Below are 18851 nucleotides of genomic sequence, written 5' to 3'. Positions count from 1 at the left end.
AAGTGTCATTATTAAAAACCCAAGCTTAGGACAAGTAATGTATGTTGCCAGAGGTATGCAGTCAGATTTTTAGGACTGTTGCTGATACCCTGTCCATATTGTAGTAATACATACCTTTTCTTATATAAGTAGTATACAGTTTATCATTCAAAATTTCATTACTTTATTGTATAGTTTAAATGTTTCTGAAAGTATCAAATTTAAAGCAGAATCACAGCTTTTTAAGCTAATAATATCAATAAATTTTAATATTTTTTCACTTTCCTGTAAGACAGTCAAGAGGGCCTTTAAAAGTATTCAATTTGCATTCAGATAGATACTTTAAAACTGTATAAAGGCAAGGCAGATTTTTCACTTGATATAGAAATTTTCAGTCATTGATTTATAAATAACTTCAAGGGGTAAAGATAATCATCTCAGAATGAAATACCACAATAACTAAAACTTGTCAGTTCTCAAGTTTATGCTAGTCAAGTGAAGTTCTTACCTCTCGCTTCAGCCTTTAGCCTTGTCCTACATATTCCTTGTAACGAACACAGTTACAGTAGAGACCTTAAACTCACAGCAAAAGAACACAAAGTAATTATTTTTCCAGTTTCCACATTCTCCAGTCCGTATTTAAAGATTCCAAATACTTTGAAACTTCACAACTTTCTTAGGAGTTCATAGTTCAAGGGTAATATTTTCTATTTTTGAACAAGTCTTCTGCACTCGATTTGTTTTTTTCAGCAGCTCTTCTCTTGAAGCATCTGCAACAGATGACTGCTGGCAAAGTAAGCCAGAACTTTATATACCAAGTATAGGTTTACAAGCCTATTGGTTTAAAAATACTCTGCCCTAATTTTCAGTGTCGTCCTTAGAATACTGCCAGAACGCTGACATTTATACCTTAGTCTGTACACTTCTGTAATGATAGTGATTTTTCTATTAGGACTGTAGTATCACTTGTGTGAGATTATCTTTGAATAAGGATAAATTCTGGTCAGATTGCCATTGAGGACTGCTGCTAAGTCACTTCAGTCGTGTCCGACTCTGTGGCCCCATAGAGGGCAGCCTACCAGGCTCCCTGGTCCCTGGGATTCTCCAGGCAAGAACACTGGAGTGGGTTGCCATTTCCTTCTCCAATGTATGAAAGTGAAAAGTGAAAGTGAAGTCACTCAGTTGTGTCCGACTCTTAGCGACCCCATGGACTGCAGCCCACCAGGCTCCTCCATCCATGGGATTTTCCAGGCAAGAGGACTGGAGTGGGGTGCCATTGCCTTCTTCGGCCATTGAGGACTAGGAAGAATGAAATATTGTCATTTGAAATTTGTGTAGTATCTAGTAAGCTGTTTAGGTTTGCTTAGTCCTAAAGTTGGCCTTTATTTATTATCAGATCAAATTTCTGATCACTCTTTGTTTACACTGTATTTTGTTTAAATAAAATTAATGAAGAGATCATGAGAAAGATGATTAACTCTTTTACCTACTAACACTGGCTTTTTTTTTTTTTCCCCCTTTTCTTTTCTACTGAACATGAATGAAAGCTCCAAAAAGAGCCATAGTTGAGGATGGAGAGTGGAGAGGAATTGGGTCTGCTGGAGAACACATCACAAAAGATTTTAGATGCCCAGATAGTAAAATGTATTCTTCACTGCTTGAATTGTTCTCTTTTAGGTTTTTCAAATGTGTCAGAATATGTGATTTTTTTTATAAGCTTCACTGTGACTTTTTCACATTCTCCTTCCTCTTTTTCAAGCTAATAAAATGGTTTTATTTAAATAGTGCCTTCTGAGAAATCTAGAAACCCTTTTCAGATATTAAACATTGAACAAAAGCCATAAGCATTTCATAGTTTATATTTTGGATTCCATAAATGAAGAAACAGACTTGCCAGGTAATTTCAATGACAATATTTTTCACATGTGAAAAAATGGAGGTATCCTACTATTTAAATATTGTTTATCAACTCTAAGATGCCATCAATTATAAGATCATCGACCTACTAGCAGCCCTTCTGAGATGGGTGGGAAATACTTTTTCAAGGAAGATATTTCCCAGTTTTATGTACTTTAAATGGAATAGGGGGTGGGTTTTAGAATTTGATAATTTTTTTATATCTGCTACACACATTTTAATTATAAAAAACATTCATCTAATGTTCAACTTCTGTTACCAGAGTCTAAGAAAAAGTCAGTTTTTTCCTCAGCTAACTTACCCTTTTTAAGCAATGCTTTCATTATGAAATTTTGCTTATCTAGAATAAAGTGAAAATAGAGTCATTGAGGAACAAAAATAATCTTCCTTAAGATTTATACTGCAAAAATGAAACAGTATAATAAGATGTCTTATCTAAAACCCTTAAATGATCATTCAGTTAAACACTATCACTTACCTGTTTTGTGCCAGACACTATGCTAGATTCAAACACAAGTCAAATCTTAGTCACAGCATTTCACAAAATTAAAGATTTTGATATGAGAAAGTTGAAGAATAAATTTGACTTTTGTGGATTATGTTTCTCCTTACATTCTGTTTGTATATTTCTTCACTGATTCAGGATTAATAATGCATAATTTTCCCACAAACTTCATCCTTACATGTAGAGAAGATGTTGATAAAGTACTCACGCAATAGAACATTTTTTTCCAAATATATACTTCACTTTAACTATTCAAATCTTATTAAACCATAGAAGTTCTTATAGGAGAGCTGCAAGTTCTCCATACACAATCTTTAGCCCAAAAGTTTGTGAGATAGAGTAAGATCTTTGCTGAGCTGCTTAGGAAAGAAAAAAGCTGACTTCAGTAACTTAGTATTTCTGTCAAACCAAAAGTGTGTTAACATACAGGGAGAGCCTGAAATGTCTGTGTGTCACGTGTCCCTCTTTTCTCTCTCTTTTACTGTGACATCACCTGGGAAAATCCAGAAGATTGGATAATCAAGAAATGCTTAATCAAGATTCTGCTGTACATGTGAAAATGGTGGGTATTCGAATATTTCCAGTTCCATTTATTAATGGTGAATCTGCACCACTTTTACCTCTGTCTTTAACCAGATAATTAATTATGGGACTGTAACTTTACACAAATCTTTCTTCACAATGCTAGACACACAACAGAATTTCAAATACTTGTTGAACTGAATTTCCTTGGAATTTTTTTTTGCTTGAAATATAATGTGCACTAAAATGTTTTTCAGCAGCTAAAATGATTACCCCATTTCTTTTTGTGCTAAATTTTCCTTGCTCAGTAACAGCACAGTTATATCATACAACATGAGATCTTTCATCTTAGGCCTCCGAATTAAAATTTTAACTAATTTAACTAAGCATTTAACTAATTTTTTAAAACTTTTTGAACAGCAGTAGCTTTCATTGCATTATAGACATTAGGATGAGGTAGGGAAAATATAGGCTTTGGCTTCAGAACTGGCTTCAGATCTTAACTCAGTCCTTATTAGCCTGAGTGACACCCTTGAATGTAGGCAACCATCTCACCTTTAAGAAATATGCATGAAACCACCAGCCTCCTGTTGTCCTTATTCATATCTTTTCCCAGCTTTATTAAGATGTAATTAACCAATAAAATTATAAGATATTTAAAGTATCCAATGTGATTATTTGATATGCGCATACATTGTGAAAGTTTACCCCCTTTAGTTACCATATCCATGACTTCACAAACGTACCTTTTTTTTTGGAGAATATTTGAGTTATGGGGTAAATTTCAATTATATAATAATAATCACCATGTTATACATTATATCCTCAGACCTTATTTACCTTATAATTGACATGTCCTTATACATATTTAATGAAAAAGTATATATAAAGTACTTAAAAGCACATGGTAAGCACTCAGTGAATGTTAATCTTCTATATTATGTTAGTGTTTTATGTAAGTAGGATTTATTTGTAAATGTGGGGGAAATTATGTCCATCCTTATTCAGTCACAAAATTTTAAAAATCACTATTTCTTTCTCTCTTTTAAAGAGGACAGCTGCCCCATGATCTCTTTCTTATTTTCTTTCTGTTCTTATTGTTCTTCCTTTTCTCTATTTTTTCATGCTTTTTCTTTCTAATTTTCTTTTTCTGGTTTGAACCTATAAACCAGAACTTAGCATGCAAGCAGCTTTGTGTCAATATTAGTAAATCTCTTGTTTCATTTAACTTTCCTCATCCAATGTGTGATGGGAGGTTAAAATTTATTCAGAGTGCTGATTAAGCTTGTCAGCAGTGTACTTAGAGCTCTTAGGATGAAGCATATGAAATTGCTGGTTCTTTAATACATGAAATAACAGTCCAATGTTGGCAGTTTTATATGGTTCAGTCTAATACTTGAACATGATCTTTGTATCCATTGCATGATTGGCATTTGATTTATTGATACTGAGCATAAATATCTCTGAATTAAGTCAGTCTAAACTCATTTTCTTGCTTGAGTTGATTTTTTTTGTTTTACAAAAATGAAATACAAGTGATATAAAAAATCCTACCATGTAATTTGTTGTTACCAGGATGCTAGGACCTTCTACTATGTGTCTCCTTTAGAAGCAAGTTGCAATATAGTTGGGGCTTCCCTGGTAGCTCAGCTGGTAAAGAATCCACCTGCAATGTGGGAGACCTGGGTTTGATCCTGGTTTGGGAAGATCCCCTGGAGGAGGGCATGGCAACCCACTCCAGTATTCTTGCCTGGAGAATCCCCATGGACAGAGGAGCTTGGCGGGCTACAGTCCATGGGGTCGCAGAGTGGAACACAGCTGAGAGGCTAAGCACAGCACAGCAATGTAGTTAACTTACAAAAGCACTGTGGAAGGAAAACAAGCCTTTCGAGATGATACATGTTTAAATAATTTTTATTATAGTCTGAATTTATATAATTTTTACCTTTGGTGTGCTCTTCTAAAAAATTGATAACATCTTTTTAAGTTGCCAGCTGTACCCTCAAGTTCTAGAAAAACAGAGCTATTTATCCTTTTCCCACATTAGACCCTATACTTTGACTCCTCCCCAGTCTCAGCACACCCAAATCCTGCTTCTCTCCAGAAGCCCAGCTCCATGGGTCTCCCTCCTTTGACCCCAGCAGAAGTAATCTTAGTTTCTTCTTTTTCTCTTATATTGTATATGGACATCTTGACAATGTTTTTATTATTTGGATTATTTGTATTACAATCCATGTTAGAGAAGATGAATTTGAGTATAAGATGTATATCTTACTCAAACTTCTGTTATCTCTTACAGGGATGCTTAACAGAGTGCCTTACACTTAATGACTATATATGGTAAATGAAGGAAAGAATTTGGCCTACACTACTTTAATGTGGAGACAGGCCAGATATGTGGTAGGCAGGAGAGATGGCTATCAGTCAAATTTTGCAGTGCTTAATCTTCAAAATAAAGCAAGAATCATCTAGGTGCATGAGTGAATAAATGTACCAGTCTGCATAGGTGGCTTTAAAAATATATACTTTTTATGTCATCACACAAAAATTGTACTGCCCACTCCTTTGTACCCGTAATAAAGACTTCTGTTTGTACCATATTTGACCATTGGAAAACAAAGGAAAAATATTTTCACTGAGAGCATCAGACAGAGATTCTTAAGTAATTCAAACTCATTTTTATGTGAGCTATGTTTAGAAATACACAGGTAGACATCATTAGGACAGTTTTGTGACTACCAGGCAGTATATTGTCTCAGTGTAGCCAGATAGTATCAAATAATCAGATAGTATCAAATAATCACATTATTTGTTCACAAATACTATGAACAAAACTGTATAACTTTGATATCAATTTCTTTAGAAATCATACCTTCTGAATATGGAAGTAGACTAATAATTAGGAGTTCATTTCATCTGTACAAGTACAGTATATTTAAGATTAGCCAGAATAAGTATATTTTAGGTTTTCCTTCGTTATCTTTAGCATTGATTCAGCTTAGGCTCTCATCAGCCAGAATAGCCTGATTCTTGTCAGGAAAGCTTTGCTCCTTCCCCAGCATTTTACATTATGACCTTATAAAATGAATTTGTTTTCTTTTGCTCATAAATGATGGAAATTTTTAGTCCCTTATTTATTTTTCATAGCATTGTATTATAATCAAACTGGGAAGTTTTTAAACAATTTAAAATAACTTGCCCTTCAAATTTCAAGTATCATTATTTTACGTACCACCAAACAGGTGGGTGTATTGTGTCCAAGAGGACTATGAGGGAGGGATTTGAGAAATATGTGACGTGTGATTAAGTGCATACTCCTGTAGTCTGCTTCATAATGTTCTGATATTCATTGATACATTTCATACAGTAAATTCTATTTCTTAGGCTGTAATCTAAAATATTTGAGTAAAATGTCTAATGTCTCAAGTTTTTGAGAAGTATTCATCATATACTTCAGTAATATTATATGTGTACTGGGAAAAGGGGAGATATGGTGTTTTACTGTATAATCCAAGGCAAACATAATTTTTATATTTCTTACACCTGTGTCCTCCACCCTCTTGTGTTCTCTGGAAACAATAGCTGCCCTTTCATCTGTCTTCATCACTCTTATTTCACTGTGGTACTGTTTGGGTATTCACTACTCATTTATCTGAAAATGAATGGTTATATGTTGTGCAGAAGCAGGCATATGAACTCCTCTAGCCACTGGTTCTCTTTATTTTCACTGTAAAATAAACCAATCTAATAGTTGATAGCCTAGTAGAGACCAGCCTAATTAGAAGTCCTGTTTAAATATGGCTTTTTAGAATCAAATGTATTGTACGATGTGATTTGCTTGAGGCAGGACATCTTCCTTAGTATGGACACACTGAAACAAAATTTCTCATTTTTTTTTGGTGAAAATAGAGTAAGTGACATATACCCTCTGTTGCTTTCAGTAATGGGTTAGTTATTGAATAAAGCATATGCTGTTTATTATGCATCTTCCAGTTAAGGCAGATGTAAGAGCAGAATTTGATTAGGGGATCAATTTACTTGCTAAGGTGTTTGTAAGGGAGCATCAGAAGTGACAGCAGTAATTCCTAAAATCCAACAGGAAAACAGTATGAGTATCATATCCCTAGTTTCTTATGTCTGACACAAAGTAGACACATGGTAAGTATTTATAAAACGAATGGGTGTTAATGAATGAAAAAAAAGGAATATAGGAGCAAGTGCCTATTGATTTTTCTCATCTGTTTTAAAAAATCACAATAAAATAAATAGTGATTTATTTCAGTTCAGTTTAGTCGCTCAGTCGTGTCCTACTGTTTGCAACCCCATGGACTGAAGCACACCAGGCTTCCCTGTCCATCACCAACTCCTGGAGCTTGCTCAGACTCATGTCCATCGAGTCGGTGATGCCGTCTAACCATTTCATCCTCTGTTGTCCCCTTCTCCTCCTTCCTTCAGTCTTTGCCAGGATCAGGGTATTTTCCAAGGAGTCAGTTTTTCACATCCAGTGGCCAAAATTTTGGAGTTTCAGCGTCAGCATCAGTCCTTCCAATGAATATTCAGGACAGATTTCCTTTAGGATTGACTGGTTTGATCTCCTTGCATTTATTTAGATACTTTAAATAACCTTTATTCTTTTGAAACACTTTAAAGTCCATTTAAGTTAAAAGGATCACTGTATGGAGGTTAATTGTATTGCAGGTTATCCTCCTACCCTATTTAAATATGGCTTTTTGAAATTAAGTGTATTATAAATTCAGGTCTTTCATTCATGAAGAAAAATTTAATGTTCCTACTTCTGTTTTCTGTCTACTTCTGTATTCATCCTCCAGTCTCAGGAAGACATGTTAACTTTTTTCTGATTTTCTGATTTTGTCCATTATGTAGGGACATCATGGAACCTAATAGATTTACCTGGTCAGATTCTCTTATAGCAAAGATACAAGGCCTGGGGAATTTTTCATAACTGTCCATAACACACATAAAATATGTTAATATTGGAAATAGCACACATATAATAATAGAATATAAAATAAAGTATACTGGATACAAGCCACTGTAGAATCTTAATTTGAGGTTCAGTTATTGTCTTTTTATACTTGGAGCTGACTATTAAATGATTCAGAGTTTCCTCCCCCCAGTCTTTTTGTGCTATAAGAGCACCATGCTGGTACTAATTTTACTCTGATCAGTTTCATTCTCTCTGTGACATGGTAGAAAAAATAAGCTATATACATAATGTTAACTGTTGAGCAAAACTAAAGCCTGCATAAACCAGCCTAAGTAGCAGCCTCAGCCCAGGTGGTCTAATATTTAGTAGTAATCTTAATTTGGAATAAATCCATTGTAAAATTTATGTCAAGAACAATGAAGTTTTGGGGGGTATAGTACAATAAAGGAGTAAAGATCTTGAAGCAGTCTTTCAGATTAAATACATTGATATTAATTTCAGAAAGCCAGATGTTAAAGTATATAATGTGAATGAGATAAACTATGTGCATATACATGCATGTTGCAATCATAGAAATGAAAGCAATGGAAAATATTAAAACGCTTACTTGTTTAGCTTTGGGGAGTAGAATTACAGGCAATTTTTCTTTTTTATACTTCTGTTTTTTTCTGTTGTGAACATGCATGACTTTTGTAATTAGAAAAATTGCATTTTCTGATAATGTATTTCAAATGTAGTTTTGTCTTAATCTTCTAGATGGAAATAACTGATGTGCTTTAAAATTTTTTGGCTAGATAAATGGCAATTTGTTATGGTGGTTTGCTTTTTTAAAATAATGCCTCAACACTTTTACATCTTTAAATAATATAAGCTTTTTATATTACTCTGCTTGGTATCAAAGAAACCTGGGGGAAAAGAAATTTAAAATAGTTAATTCATTTATTTGATTCTTAGATGCCGGAAATTCAGAAAAGTTCAGTTCACATCAAGAACCCTACAAGAGTAGAAGAAATTATCTGTGGTCTTATCAAAGGAGGAGCTGCTAAACTTCAGGTGAATCATTATCTAGAAGCCTTTGGCATTAAACCTCTATTTTTCCTGTTCAAGCAGACTCATTGATTTTATGTCTTGCTACAATCTGAATAAAGAAAGCTAAGATAGACAAGCTTTCCCTGTCCTTTTGGAATGTAAAATCTAAGAGATGTATCTGGAATTGGTCTAAAATATGCAGAATACCCCGCTGGAAACAAACAAAAGTTAATAACCTTGAAATAATTCGTTTTTCTTTAATATTAAGTGCTCAGCTAACTCGTGCTATGCATTAAGTATTAAACCATCTTAAGTAAATTGATTAACAATATGAATAATCTTATTAACAATATGAATAATCTTTAAAATGTGGACAGTTTCAAGGTATTCTTTTAATATAATAAATCATAGTAGTCAAAGTAATGTGTAACTATTAAGAGATAGCTAATTTTTCTAATTCTTTTTTTAAAGGAATGTTTTACATGTAAGTTAAATAATTTGGATATTCACTAAAAACTTGTTCCTTTTTTTAAACATTTCTGAAAAAAATATTTAGCCCAGTCTTCTAAGTTTCAAGAGCTGGTAAACTACTGCTGTGTATCATTCATTCATTCATTGGTTTAGTTTATTTAAATAGACAAATTAAATCAAGAATGTACAGTTTCAATAACTAGAAGCATGGCATAGTTTATTTCCACTGCACTTTTGTACATTTACCAAGTAGGTTGAAATTATGCAATGTTTTATTGCTATCGGAAATAGTAACCATATTACCTGCAGTTTCAAATTCCTATACTGATTAGTCAGATTTTATTTGGTGACTGTGCTGGGGTACTTAAGGTAAGTTCCTTAAGGTAACTTCACCATGTAGTTAAGGAAATTCTCAAGACTTGACATATGAACTACTTTAGAAAACTCAGTGTAGACAGAATAACCTCCAGTGGAGGGCAGGGACAGAACACTTTGGAGGAGTCTCATTCATCTAGAAAATGTGCATTAAGTGTCTGGCCTTGGTGGCCGTGATTTCATAATGCCTTTTCCCCTTTTCTTACAGATAATAACAGACTTTGATATGACACTGAGTCGATTTTCCTACAAAGGGAAAAGATGCCCATCATGTCATAGTAAGTGTGGCATTCATAAATAGATTCACAAAAGTAATCATTAAGTTCCTTTTTTAACCTGTGTTATCTGAGATTGCTTGTGATTTTTTCTTCTTTATGGACATTGAAAGTGAGAGGGGCCTTCTTTTTTTATTATATTTTGAGGATTTGTCTTCCCCATGTTACATAAATGGCTATTTTCCTGTACAGTTTTGGTTGCAAGAGGAATGAAGACTTCTGAAATTTTCTCTCCAAATGTGGTCTACTTATTCAGGAAATATTTAAATGAATTTAAACTTTGAAGTAGCCTAAAGAAGCAGATTTATCAAATACTTTATGTTTTCTAGGAATGTTACTAAATTTTTGTGTCATTGATAAGTTAAAGAGTGAGTTACTAAATAAATAGCAACTTAAAATGTATTGCTGGAATAATATACCTTTTTTGTTTTCCATACTTGGAAGTGAATTTTAAAAATAATACTCCTTAACCTGCAACCAGAGATATTAGCCCTCTCTTACTTACTGTTGGAACATGTGTAATTTGAGAAATCATTGATAAATTTATTTTAAAAACCACTAAAAATTACACCCTTTGGCCCAATAATTTTTCTCTGGAAAATTTCTAACTAAGTAATCCCAAATGTCGGGAAAAAGCTTTAGATCTAAGCTTTAGATTTAAAAATCATTAGATTTTCTAGGAATACCATGTGGATTATAACACTAAGACCAGAAGTTGTAATGATCATGCTTCTTGACCTGGCGTTTAAGTTAACAATAGTCAGTTATTTATATTACTGGTAGCATGAATCAGAGTATTTCTTTTCTTTTTTTATCTTTTAATTTAAGTACAGTTGATTTACAGTGTTAATTACTTCTCCACAGCAAAGTACTCAGTTATACACATATATATATTCTTTTTAGTTGTTTTCCATTATGGTTTATCCCTGGATATTGCATATAGTTCAGAGTATTTTTTTAATGCCTAGTTTGCTTTCTTTCCTTAGATGTCATTGACAACTGTAAGCTAATCACAGATGAATGTCGAGAAAAGGTAAAGACTAACTGTAATCCAGGGTTACTCAAAGACATCATTACCCTTTTCTCTGAGAATTTTTTCAGGTTCATTTACACAAATAAGAATAGATGTAAAAGTTCTTATAGCCATATCTGGCACAGAGTAAACACTTAATAGATCTTAGGCTTATTGTATGGATTATATGCTCCCAACTTATTTTAACAAAAAAATTAATAATAACTTTTTAATAATAAAACTTTCATGAGAAACTTTTAAACTGATTACCAAAATAGTCTGATTCCTTACATTAACTGGAGAATTAAAACAAAAATATTGTGATGGAAATTCCCTGGTGGTCCAATGGTTAGGATTCTGTGCTTCCAATGGAAGGAGCACAGCTTTAGTCCCTGGTCGGGGAACTAAGATCCACAAGCCTTGCAAGCAAAAAAAGAAAAAAGTACTGTGGTTTTATGTATTTTGTTCCCTTAAATTGATAGGAAACTGCCTCAGTTCTCTGTTTTCCTTGAGTAGGTATCTACCTATGTCTGTTTTAACAAATAAGACTCCAAATATGAATCAAATGTATACCTTCATAGGAGAACAAAATATTTTTTTGTAGTGATAATTTGATTATTTCAGGTCACTGAATTACTGACCTGAAAGTAAGGTAACTTCTTGTAGATATGGTTTGAAAGGGAAAGTGAAGTTGCTCAGTCATGTCCGACTCTTTCCGACCCCATGGACTGTAGCCTACCATGCTCCTCTGTCCGTAGGATTTTCCAGGCAAGAGTACTGGAGTGGGTTGCCATTTAGTTACATGTACACTAAGGATTCATGGGGTCGCAAAGAGTCGGACACGACTGAGCGGCTAAACTGAACTGAAAGATCAACAGAGATCACTTCAGTGGATATATGCATTGGCTAGGCATGATCCTCACCATATAAAGCAGTGTGCGGAAAACACTTGTTTACATTGTTTTGCTTTCTATTAGACTAAGCAGCTTAATGACAACTCTGTAATCTTAATGATTAAATTATTTACTTATTTCTAGTTACTGCAACTTAAGGAAAAATATTATGCTATTGAAGTTGATCCTGTTCTTACTATAGAAGAGAAGTACCCTTATATAGTAGAATGGTAAGTGTGCACTGGGTGATGGGAGGGTTAAAAATATAAAATAGCATTACAGTTACAACTAATGGTTTATTTTTCCCCTGTACTGTACATAAATAGATTCATAAATTAGCCAGTGAGTTAGAGCAGTGATTAAATATGACAGCATGAACTCTGATTCTCTAATCACTACAGCAATCTAGAATTTGTTTTAAGATGAAGATCAGTGGGAATAAATTCAAAATCATATCCTCAAGCATTAAATTAAAAATGATTTTTTTAAGTATATGTGGCTGAATGTGCAAAGAAAAAGAATTAGGATTCAAGTTAACTCTGAACTCAGTTGGAGCCAGCAGGTGACATAGTTACTGAGAAATGTGCCTCTGATGTTGGTCGTATTAATTGAAATTGCAGCATTCCAAGCAAATCACAGCGAAAGCATTGTGTTGAGTCCGGGGAGAATGCTATTAAAAGAAATGTTGACAAACTTAGTCTGTGTCATAGGAGTCCACTAAGCCACCCCATTTGAGGAAGATTTCAAGGAATAGAGATGATGCTTTGATTTGAGAGGCAACTTATGGTTTTGGAGTCTTAAGAGAACAGGAATGATGTTACTGGTCTTCATAATCTCATTACCTAACCTGAATACCTTGCACACTTAATCAGTGTCTATGGTATGAAGCACTGAAAAGAGATTAGACTTACTTTACTTGCCTGTCCACAAAAAGAATTGAATCTAGCCTTGGAAGGCTTATACCAACTTATTTCAACATGATGAAAGAAAGGACTATTCAGCAATTAGACTTTCCTAGCAATGGTATAAGCTTCCTTGTGAGAATGAGCTCGCTAAAAAGATGGGAGCTGATGCAGAGAAGAGGGTCACCTGGGAATATTATAGATGGATTTTTAGATATCAGCTAGAGAGCTTCTGAAGGCTTATTATACTGAGATGCTGTAATTATAGGTGGTTTTATATAATTACAGAGCACCTATATGTAAAACTTTCCATGGCAAGAATTTTCTCTTTCTCACTAGGCAATTTAGGCTACTCATAAAAATTTAGATCACAAACAGGTGGGAAAAAATGCTATTTTTTCATTCATTTGCTATTCATTCTTACTGCCGTCAGAGAAATGATTATGCCTTCCTAGCTTCAATTCAGTTCTTCTCTGTAGACTAAAGAAAGATTTACAACTAGTATCCTTTCATTATCTAATTAATATATTAAAACTAAACCAGTTTGAGAACTGGGAAATATGATAACATGCATATCACATTTTGAGACACATGGGATATATATTCATTAGTGGTGAACTTAAATCTCTAAAATTTAAATTCAAAATTACAATGAATAAAGTACTTATTTTCGCATGAGGAAGAACATTTTTAATAAAGATAATAGTCTTCAGTTCAGTTCAGTCGCTCAGTCGTGTCCGACTCTGCAACCCCATGAACCGCAGCATGCCAGGCCTCCCTGTCCATCACCAACTCCTAGAGTTTACCCAAACTCATGTCCATCAAGTCGGTGATGCCATTCAACCATCTCATCCTCTGTCGTCCCCTTCTTCTCCTGCCCTCAACTCTTCCCAGCATCAGGGTTTTTTCAAATGAATCAGCTCTTCATATCAGGTGGCCAAAGTAATGGAGTTTCAGCTTTAACATCAGTCCTTCCAGTGAACACCCAGGACTGATCTCCTTTAGGATGTACTGGTTGGATCTCCTTGCAGTCCAAGGGACTCTCAGGAGTCTTCTCCAACACCACAGTTCAAAAGCATCAATTCTTCGGCACTCAGCTTTCCTTATAGTCCAACTTTCACATCCATAGACTTGACTAGATGGACATTTGTTGACAAAGTAATATCTCTGCTTTTTAATATGCTGTCTAGGTTGGTCATAACTTTCCTCCCAAGGAGTAAGCGTCGTCTTTTAATTTCATGGCTGCAATCACCATCTGCAGTGATTTTGGAGCCCCAAAAAATAAAGTCAGCCACTGTTTCCACTGTTTCCCCATCTGTTTCCCATGAAGTGATGGGACCAGAAGTTTTCTGAATGTTGAGCTTTAGCCAACTTTTTCACTCTCCTCTTTCACTTTCATCAAGAGGCTCTTTCTGTTATAAGGGTGGTATCATCTGCATATCTGATATTTCTCCTAGCAATCTTGATTCCAACTTGTGCTTCTTCCAGCCCAGCATTTCTCATGATGTACTCTGCATATAAGTTAAATAAGCAGGGTGACAATATACAGCCTTGACGTACTCCTTTTCCTATTTGGAACCAGTCTGTTGTTCCATGTTCATTTCTAACTGTTGCTTCCTGACCTGCATATAGGTTTTCAAGAGGCAGGTCAGGTGGTCTGGTATTCCCATGTCTCTCAGAATTTTCCACAGTTTATTGTGATCCACACAGTCAAAGGCTTTGGCATAGTCAATAAAGCAGAAATAGATGTTTTTCTGAAACTCTCTTGCTTTTTTGATGATCTGATAATAGTCTTAATTTGCCTTAATTGATATTCTCCTTTTCTTTGATAATTTGACATTCTCTTTATACTTTCCAGGTATACTAAATCACATAGTTTGCTTGTTGAACAGGCTTTACCGAAAGCCAAACTTAAAGAAATTGTGGAAGAATCTGATATTATGCTCAAGTAAGTTTCTCAGATGTTTTGTTGTTAATTGTCTACAGACTTGAACTATTGTCATATATTTATTCACGTGTGTTTTTTAATTAAGAAAATCTATAACAATGTTATATATAAAAACATATCCAAAATATGCCACTTGGTGAGATAAGGTGTTTAGAATAACAGATAATTTCAAGACTAAAAAATTTATGAAACCAAAATCATTTTGAAATATTTTAGCAAAATACTTTTGAAAGATATGATTATGAAAGGAAAGTTTATAAATCAACTTGAAAAGGATTTTAAGCTTATAATTGCTTCTGTTACATGATCTGTTTTCTGAATTCTCAGACTCCCTTGAAAACTACTATTTTAGCAGATAATAAAAACATTGCTGTTAAATGGTATACATAGTGAACTGTAGATTTATTTATGTCCATATTCCAAGTAAGTCTAAAATCATCTAATTTGTACTTAGAATTTATTGAAAGTAGGATAAAAACTTAACCAGATTGAAAAACTTGTATTAGTATCATCACAGACATCAATAACAGCCCTGTTGGGTAGTATTTTGAAATGAGAATATAAATGAGCCATAGAACCAAGTAGAACTATTTCACTTTTTTAACGTCTAGGTGAAAAGGAGATATATCTTGCTCTTTAACACTCAGTTCCCACCTCCATCTTACAGGGAAGGATATGAGAATTTCTTTGATAAGCTACAACAGTACGGTATTCCTGTGTTCATATTTTCGGCTGGTATCGGTGATGTGCTGGAGGAGGTTATCCGTCAAGCTGGTGTATATTACCCAAATGTCAAAGTAGTGTCCAACTTCATGGATTTTGATGACAATGTAAGATTATCAAATCATTCTTCATAATTTTAATATCAGAAAATATTTTAATCACATAAATACATTTTAATTTACTCTTTAGTGTATTATATATTCGTTAAATTAGGCCAAGTTGGTGGGCCTTCTATGGGACTTATCTCTCCACGGTTATGTCTGTGTCCATATTTTAAAAGTAATATACCCTTCTTAAACTTTGTTCCTGAAGCTGCAGTCTAATAAGTAGTAAAACTTCAAATTTAATGCAGCAATTCTGAACATTTAATATCTATAGATAGAGAAAAAGTGAATTAGAACTGATGTTATTGAATGAGTTCTAAGAAAGACAATATATTATGATAAACCTAAAATGAAACCGTTTGGGTAGGAAACAAATGAAAAGTAAAAACTGGGTTTTGGGCGCATTGTGTTTAACATTTAAAGTGGTCTCTAGAAAGTCACTAACTTCTCAGAGCCCTTCTTACCTACCATGAATGTGAAAATACAAAAAGTAGAACTTGCAGAAGCTATTCTTTCAAAGGATTTATATTTTTAACAGGGGCTGCTCAAAGGATTTAAAGGAGAACTAATTCATGTGTTTAACAAACATGATGGTTCCTTGAAGAATACAGAATATTTCAATCAACTAAAAAACAATAGCAACATAATTCTCCTGGGAGACTCCCAAGGGGACTTAAAAATGGCAGATGGAGTAGCCAACGTGGAACACATCCTGAAAATTGGGTATCTAAATGATAGAGTAAGTATGCAGATCTGTCATTTAATTCTAAGGAAAAAAACTTTAGGATGAAGCTTGTAGAAAGTTGTTAGCACAGGTACCTGAGAAAGTAGTTATCTTAAGGACATTTCAGTTGCTCTTTACCCCTTTACTTTGATGATGATTAAAGGACTTGACATGCACATATGCATTCTGTAGGTCTTGGTGGGAGGGAGAATATACCTTCTCAGTGAGGCATCTCTGGCCTTTCCCCACTGGAAACTGGTATCATTCCCTAACCAGGAGAATAAAAAATGTCTCTGCTGCTGCTAAGTCGCTTCAGTCATGTTCGACTCTGTGCGACCCCATAGATGGCAGCCCACCAGGCTCCCCCATCCCTGGGATTCTCCAGGCAAGAACACTGGAGTGGGTTGCCATTTCCTCCTCCAATGCGTGGAAGTGAAAAGTGAAAGTGAAGTCGCTCAGTCATATCCGAGCTCTTTGTGACCCCCTGGACTGCAGCCTACCAGGCTCCTCTGTCCATGGGATTTTCCAGGCAAGAGTACTTGAGTGGGGTGCCATTGCCTTTTCCAAAAAGTCTCTAGATATTGCCAAATATTCCTTGGGCACTCTCTCCCCAGTTGAGAACCACTGAGCTAGAGAGAAATCATTTTGGAAGGAAAACCACTGTATGGAAACTTTCTATATCAATGAATTAAAAAAATTTTTTAAGTATTTCTTCATATCAAAGCTTTTATGAAAACAAATTAAGTTACTACATTTTACCCAAAAGATCTGATGTAATAGTGAGATTTATACTGAGATTATTTACTTCTCCTCCCTGCATATTAATTTTTGTGATTTTTTTTTTTGGATTGTTGATTAGGTGGATGAGCTTTTAGAAAAGTACATGGACTCTTATGATATTGTTCTAGTAAAAGATGAATCACTGGATGTAGCCAACTCTATCTTACAGAAGATTCTATAAACAACCATCCTTCAAGAAGACCTCTCACCCGTGGGTGCAATTGATGAAAGAGCTGCTCATCTGTTCATCTGGCTAAAAGACTTTTTTTATTTATAATATATTCTTGCTCTTGAAGTTTTTCCTCTGTATTACTGAAGTATTTTCAGATTTGTTGAATCCATCAACTGGAAGTTCCTATTTCTCCACCTCTCTCAACACACTCCTCACTATATATTTTTTAACAAATTTTAAAAAATTCTTAGAGCTAAAATTGGAAAAATAACTCCCTACATTTCCAGAGTGACTTTTGTAGCTTAATGTTACTATGACATTTTCGAGGAATCTTTTTACATTGGGAAAGTTTGTAGAAGTTTTAAAAGTTTTATGAAATGATGAAATAATGTGCATGATTTTAAGTGTTGTCATTTTTATAATTTGTGTGAATTACGCTGATGGTATTAATCATCTCCTAAAACTTATGTTTAGTTCTTTTGTTTGGTAAAAATCAGTATTTACCAAAAAATATTGGCACTTGATGTTTGAAAAATATCCATTGGTATCGACATGTCACTAATCATTACAGAATGTTCTGTATCAAAGCACTGATGATAAACATGAAATGAAAAGCCTTTGTAACTCTGTCAAGACTATTATTATTCATTAGCAAAGCCTGCCATGATTTTCTTGCATGTATGTGTGATACATGAATCCTAATGTCTTTGTCATAGTGCCTACTTAGGTTATTTTCAGATTTATACACTATAAGAATAAAAAAGATTTTTACAGAGAAAATTTAATTTGCCCTTCAGAAAATAGTGGGGCCTGGGAAAATTGTTTTCCCCATGTAAAAATATTAGTAAAAGAGGTACTTTGTTGTACGTCTAAGTGTTTCAGAAACAGCCATAGGCAGAAAACAAAATGTTGCTGGGTCTCATGGTGACTAAAATAGCGTACTTCAGCATTCGGAACCAGTATGCTTCTCTGCAGCCTGGCTTCCCATTCCAAATTTTGGCTGCCCTGTAATTGGTTTACACAAGGCTAAGTCTTGCCATTGTGATCAGTTTGATCCTGACCCTTGAACTGCAGTCTGTGAGCAACTAGTTGGTGTTCTTAGCATCTGAGCCGTGATACAGACAAAGCATGTCCAGCTAGTTCTGATATCCAGTATGGGTAGTAATGCCTAGTTCAGTCATACATGGTAGAGAGGCAAGGTCTTGTGATACAAACCTTTTTCCTGCGTCCCATCTGTATTCTCCATCACTGCTTCCCTCTTTTTTATAATAAACAATGAAACAAAGCACACAGTGGCAGAAAGTAGACTGTCTCCACTTAGGTATTTCCAGAATGGAACTCAAAAACAAGCTTCTTGCTTTAAAGCAGATAGCATGGCATATGTGTGCATGCTAAGTCGCTTCAGTCGTGTCCTACTCTGTGACTCCATGGACCGTAGCCCACCAGGTTCCTTTGTCCATGAGATTCTCCAGGCAAGAATACTGGAGTGGGTTACCATGCCCTCCGCCAGGGGATCTTTCCCGCCCAGGGATTGAATCCCAGTCTCTTATGTCTCCTGCATTGGCAGGCAGG

The 18851-nt window shown here is 34.6% G+C and overlaps 1 protein-coding gene across 5 annotated transcripts in view; it reads left to right on the top strand.

The window, feature by feature from the left end:
- The window catches only part of NT5C3A (5'-nucleotidase, cytosolic IIIA), a 42300-nt gene extending 24241 nt beyond the window's left edge, over positions 1 to 18059 (top strand). For 2 of the 5 annotated variants that reach the window (XM_018047131.1, XM_018047132.1), the window contains exons 2-10: positions 2909 to 2963; positions 8826 to 8924; positions 9955 to 10024; positions 11008 to 11054; positions 12071 to 12156; positions 14687 to 14776; positions 15444 to 15606; positions 16142 to 16342; positions 17187 to 18053. In XM_018047131.1, coding sequence (XP_017902620.1) covers positions 2928 to 2963; positions 8826 to 8924; positions 9955 to 10024; positions 11008 to 11054; positions 12071 to 12156; positions 14687 to 14776; positions 15444 to 15606; positions 16142 to 16342; positions 17187 to 17288 — 894 coding nt within the window. In that variant the 5' untranslated portion in view covers positions 2909 to 2927 and the 3' untranslated portion in view covers positions 17289 to 18053. Of the gene's footprint in view, positions 1 to 2908; positions 2964 to 8825; positions 8925 to 9954; positions 10025 to 11007; positions 11055 to 12070; positions 12157 to 14686; positions 14777 to 15443; positions 15607 to 16141; positions 16343 to 17186 lie in introns of all 5 variants that reach the window. The other 3 variants (XM_005679206.3, XM_018047133.1, XM_018047129.1) reach the window with 2 other exon arrangements.

The sequence above is a fragment of the Capra hircus genome, chromosome 4 (assembly GCF_001704415.2).
Source record: "Capra hircus breed San Clemente chromosome 4, ASM170441v1, whole genome shotgun sequence".
NCBI classification, from domain to species: domain Eukaryota; kingdom Metazoa; phylum Chordata; class Mammalia; order Artiodactyla; family Bovidae; genus Capra; species Capra hircus.
The sequence above is the reverse complement of the archived record's forward strand: the minus strand, read 5'-3'. Positions and strand labels throughout refer to the sequence as shown.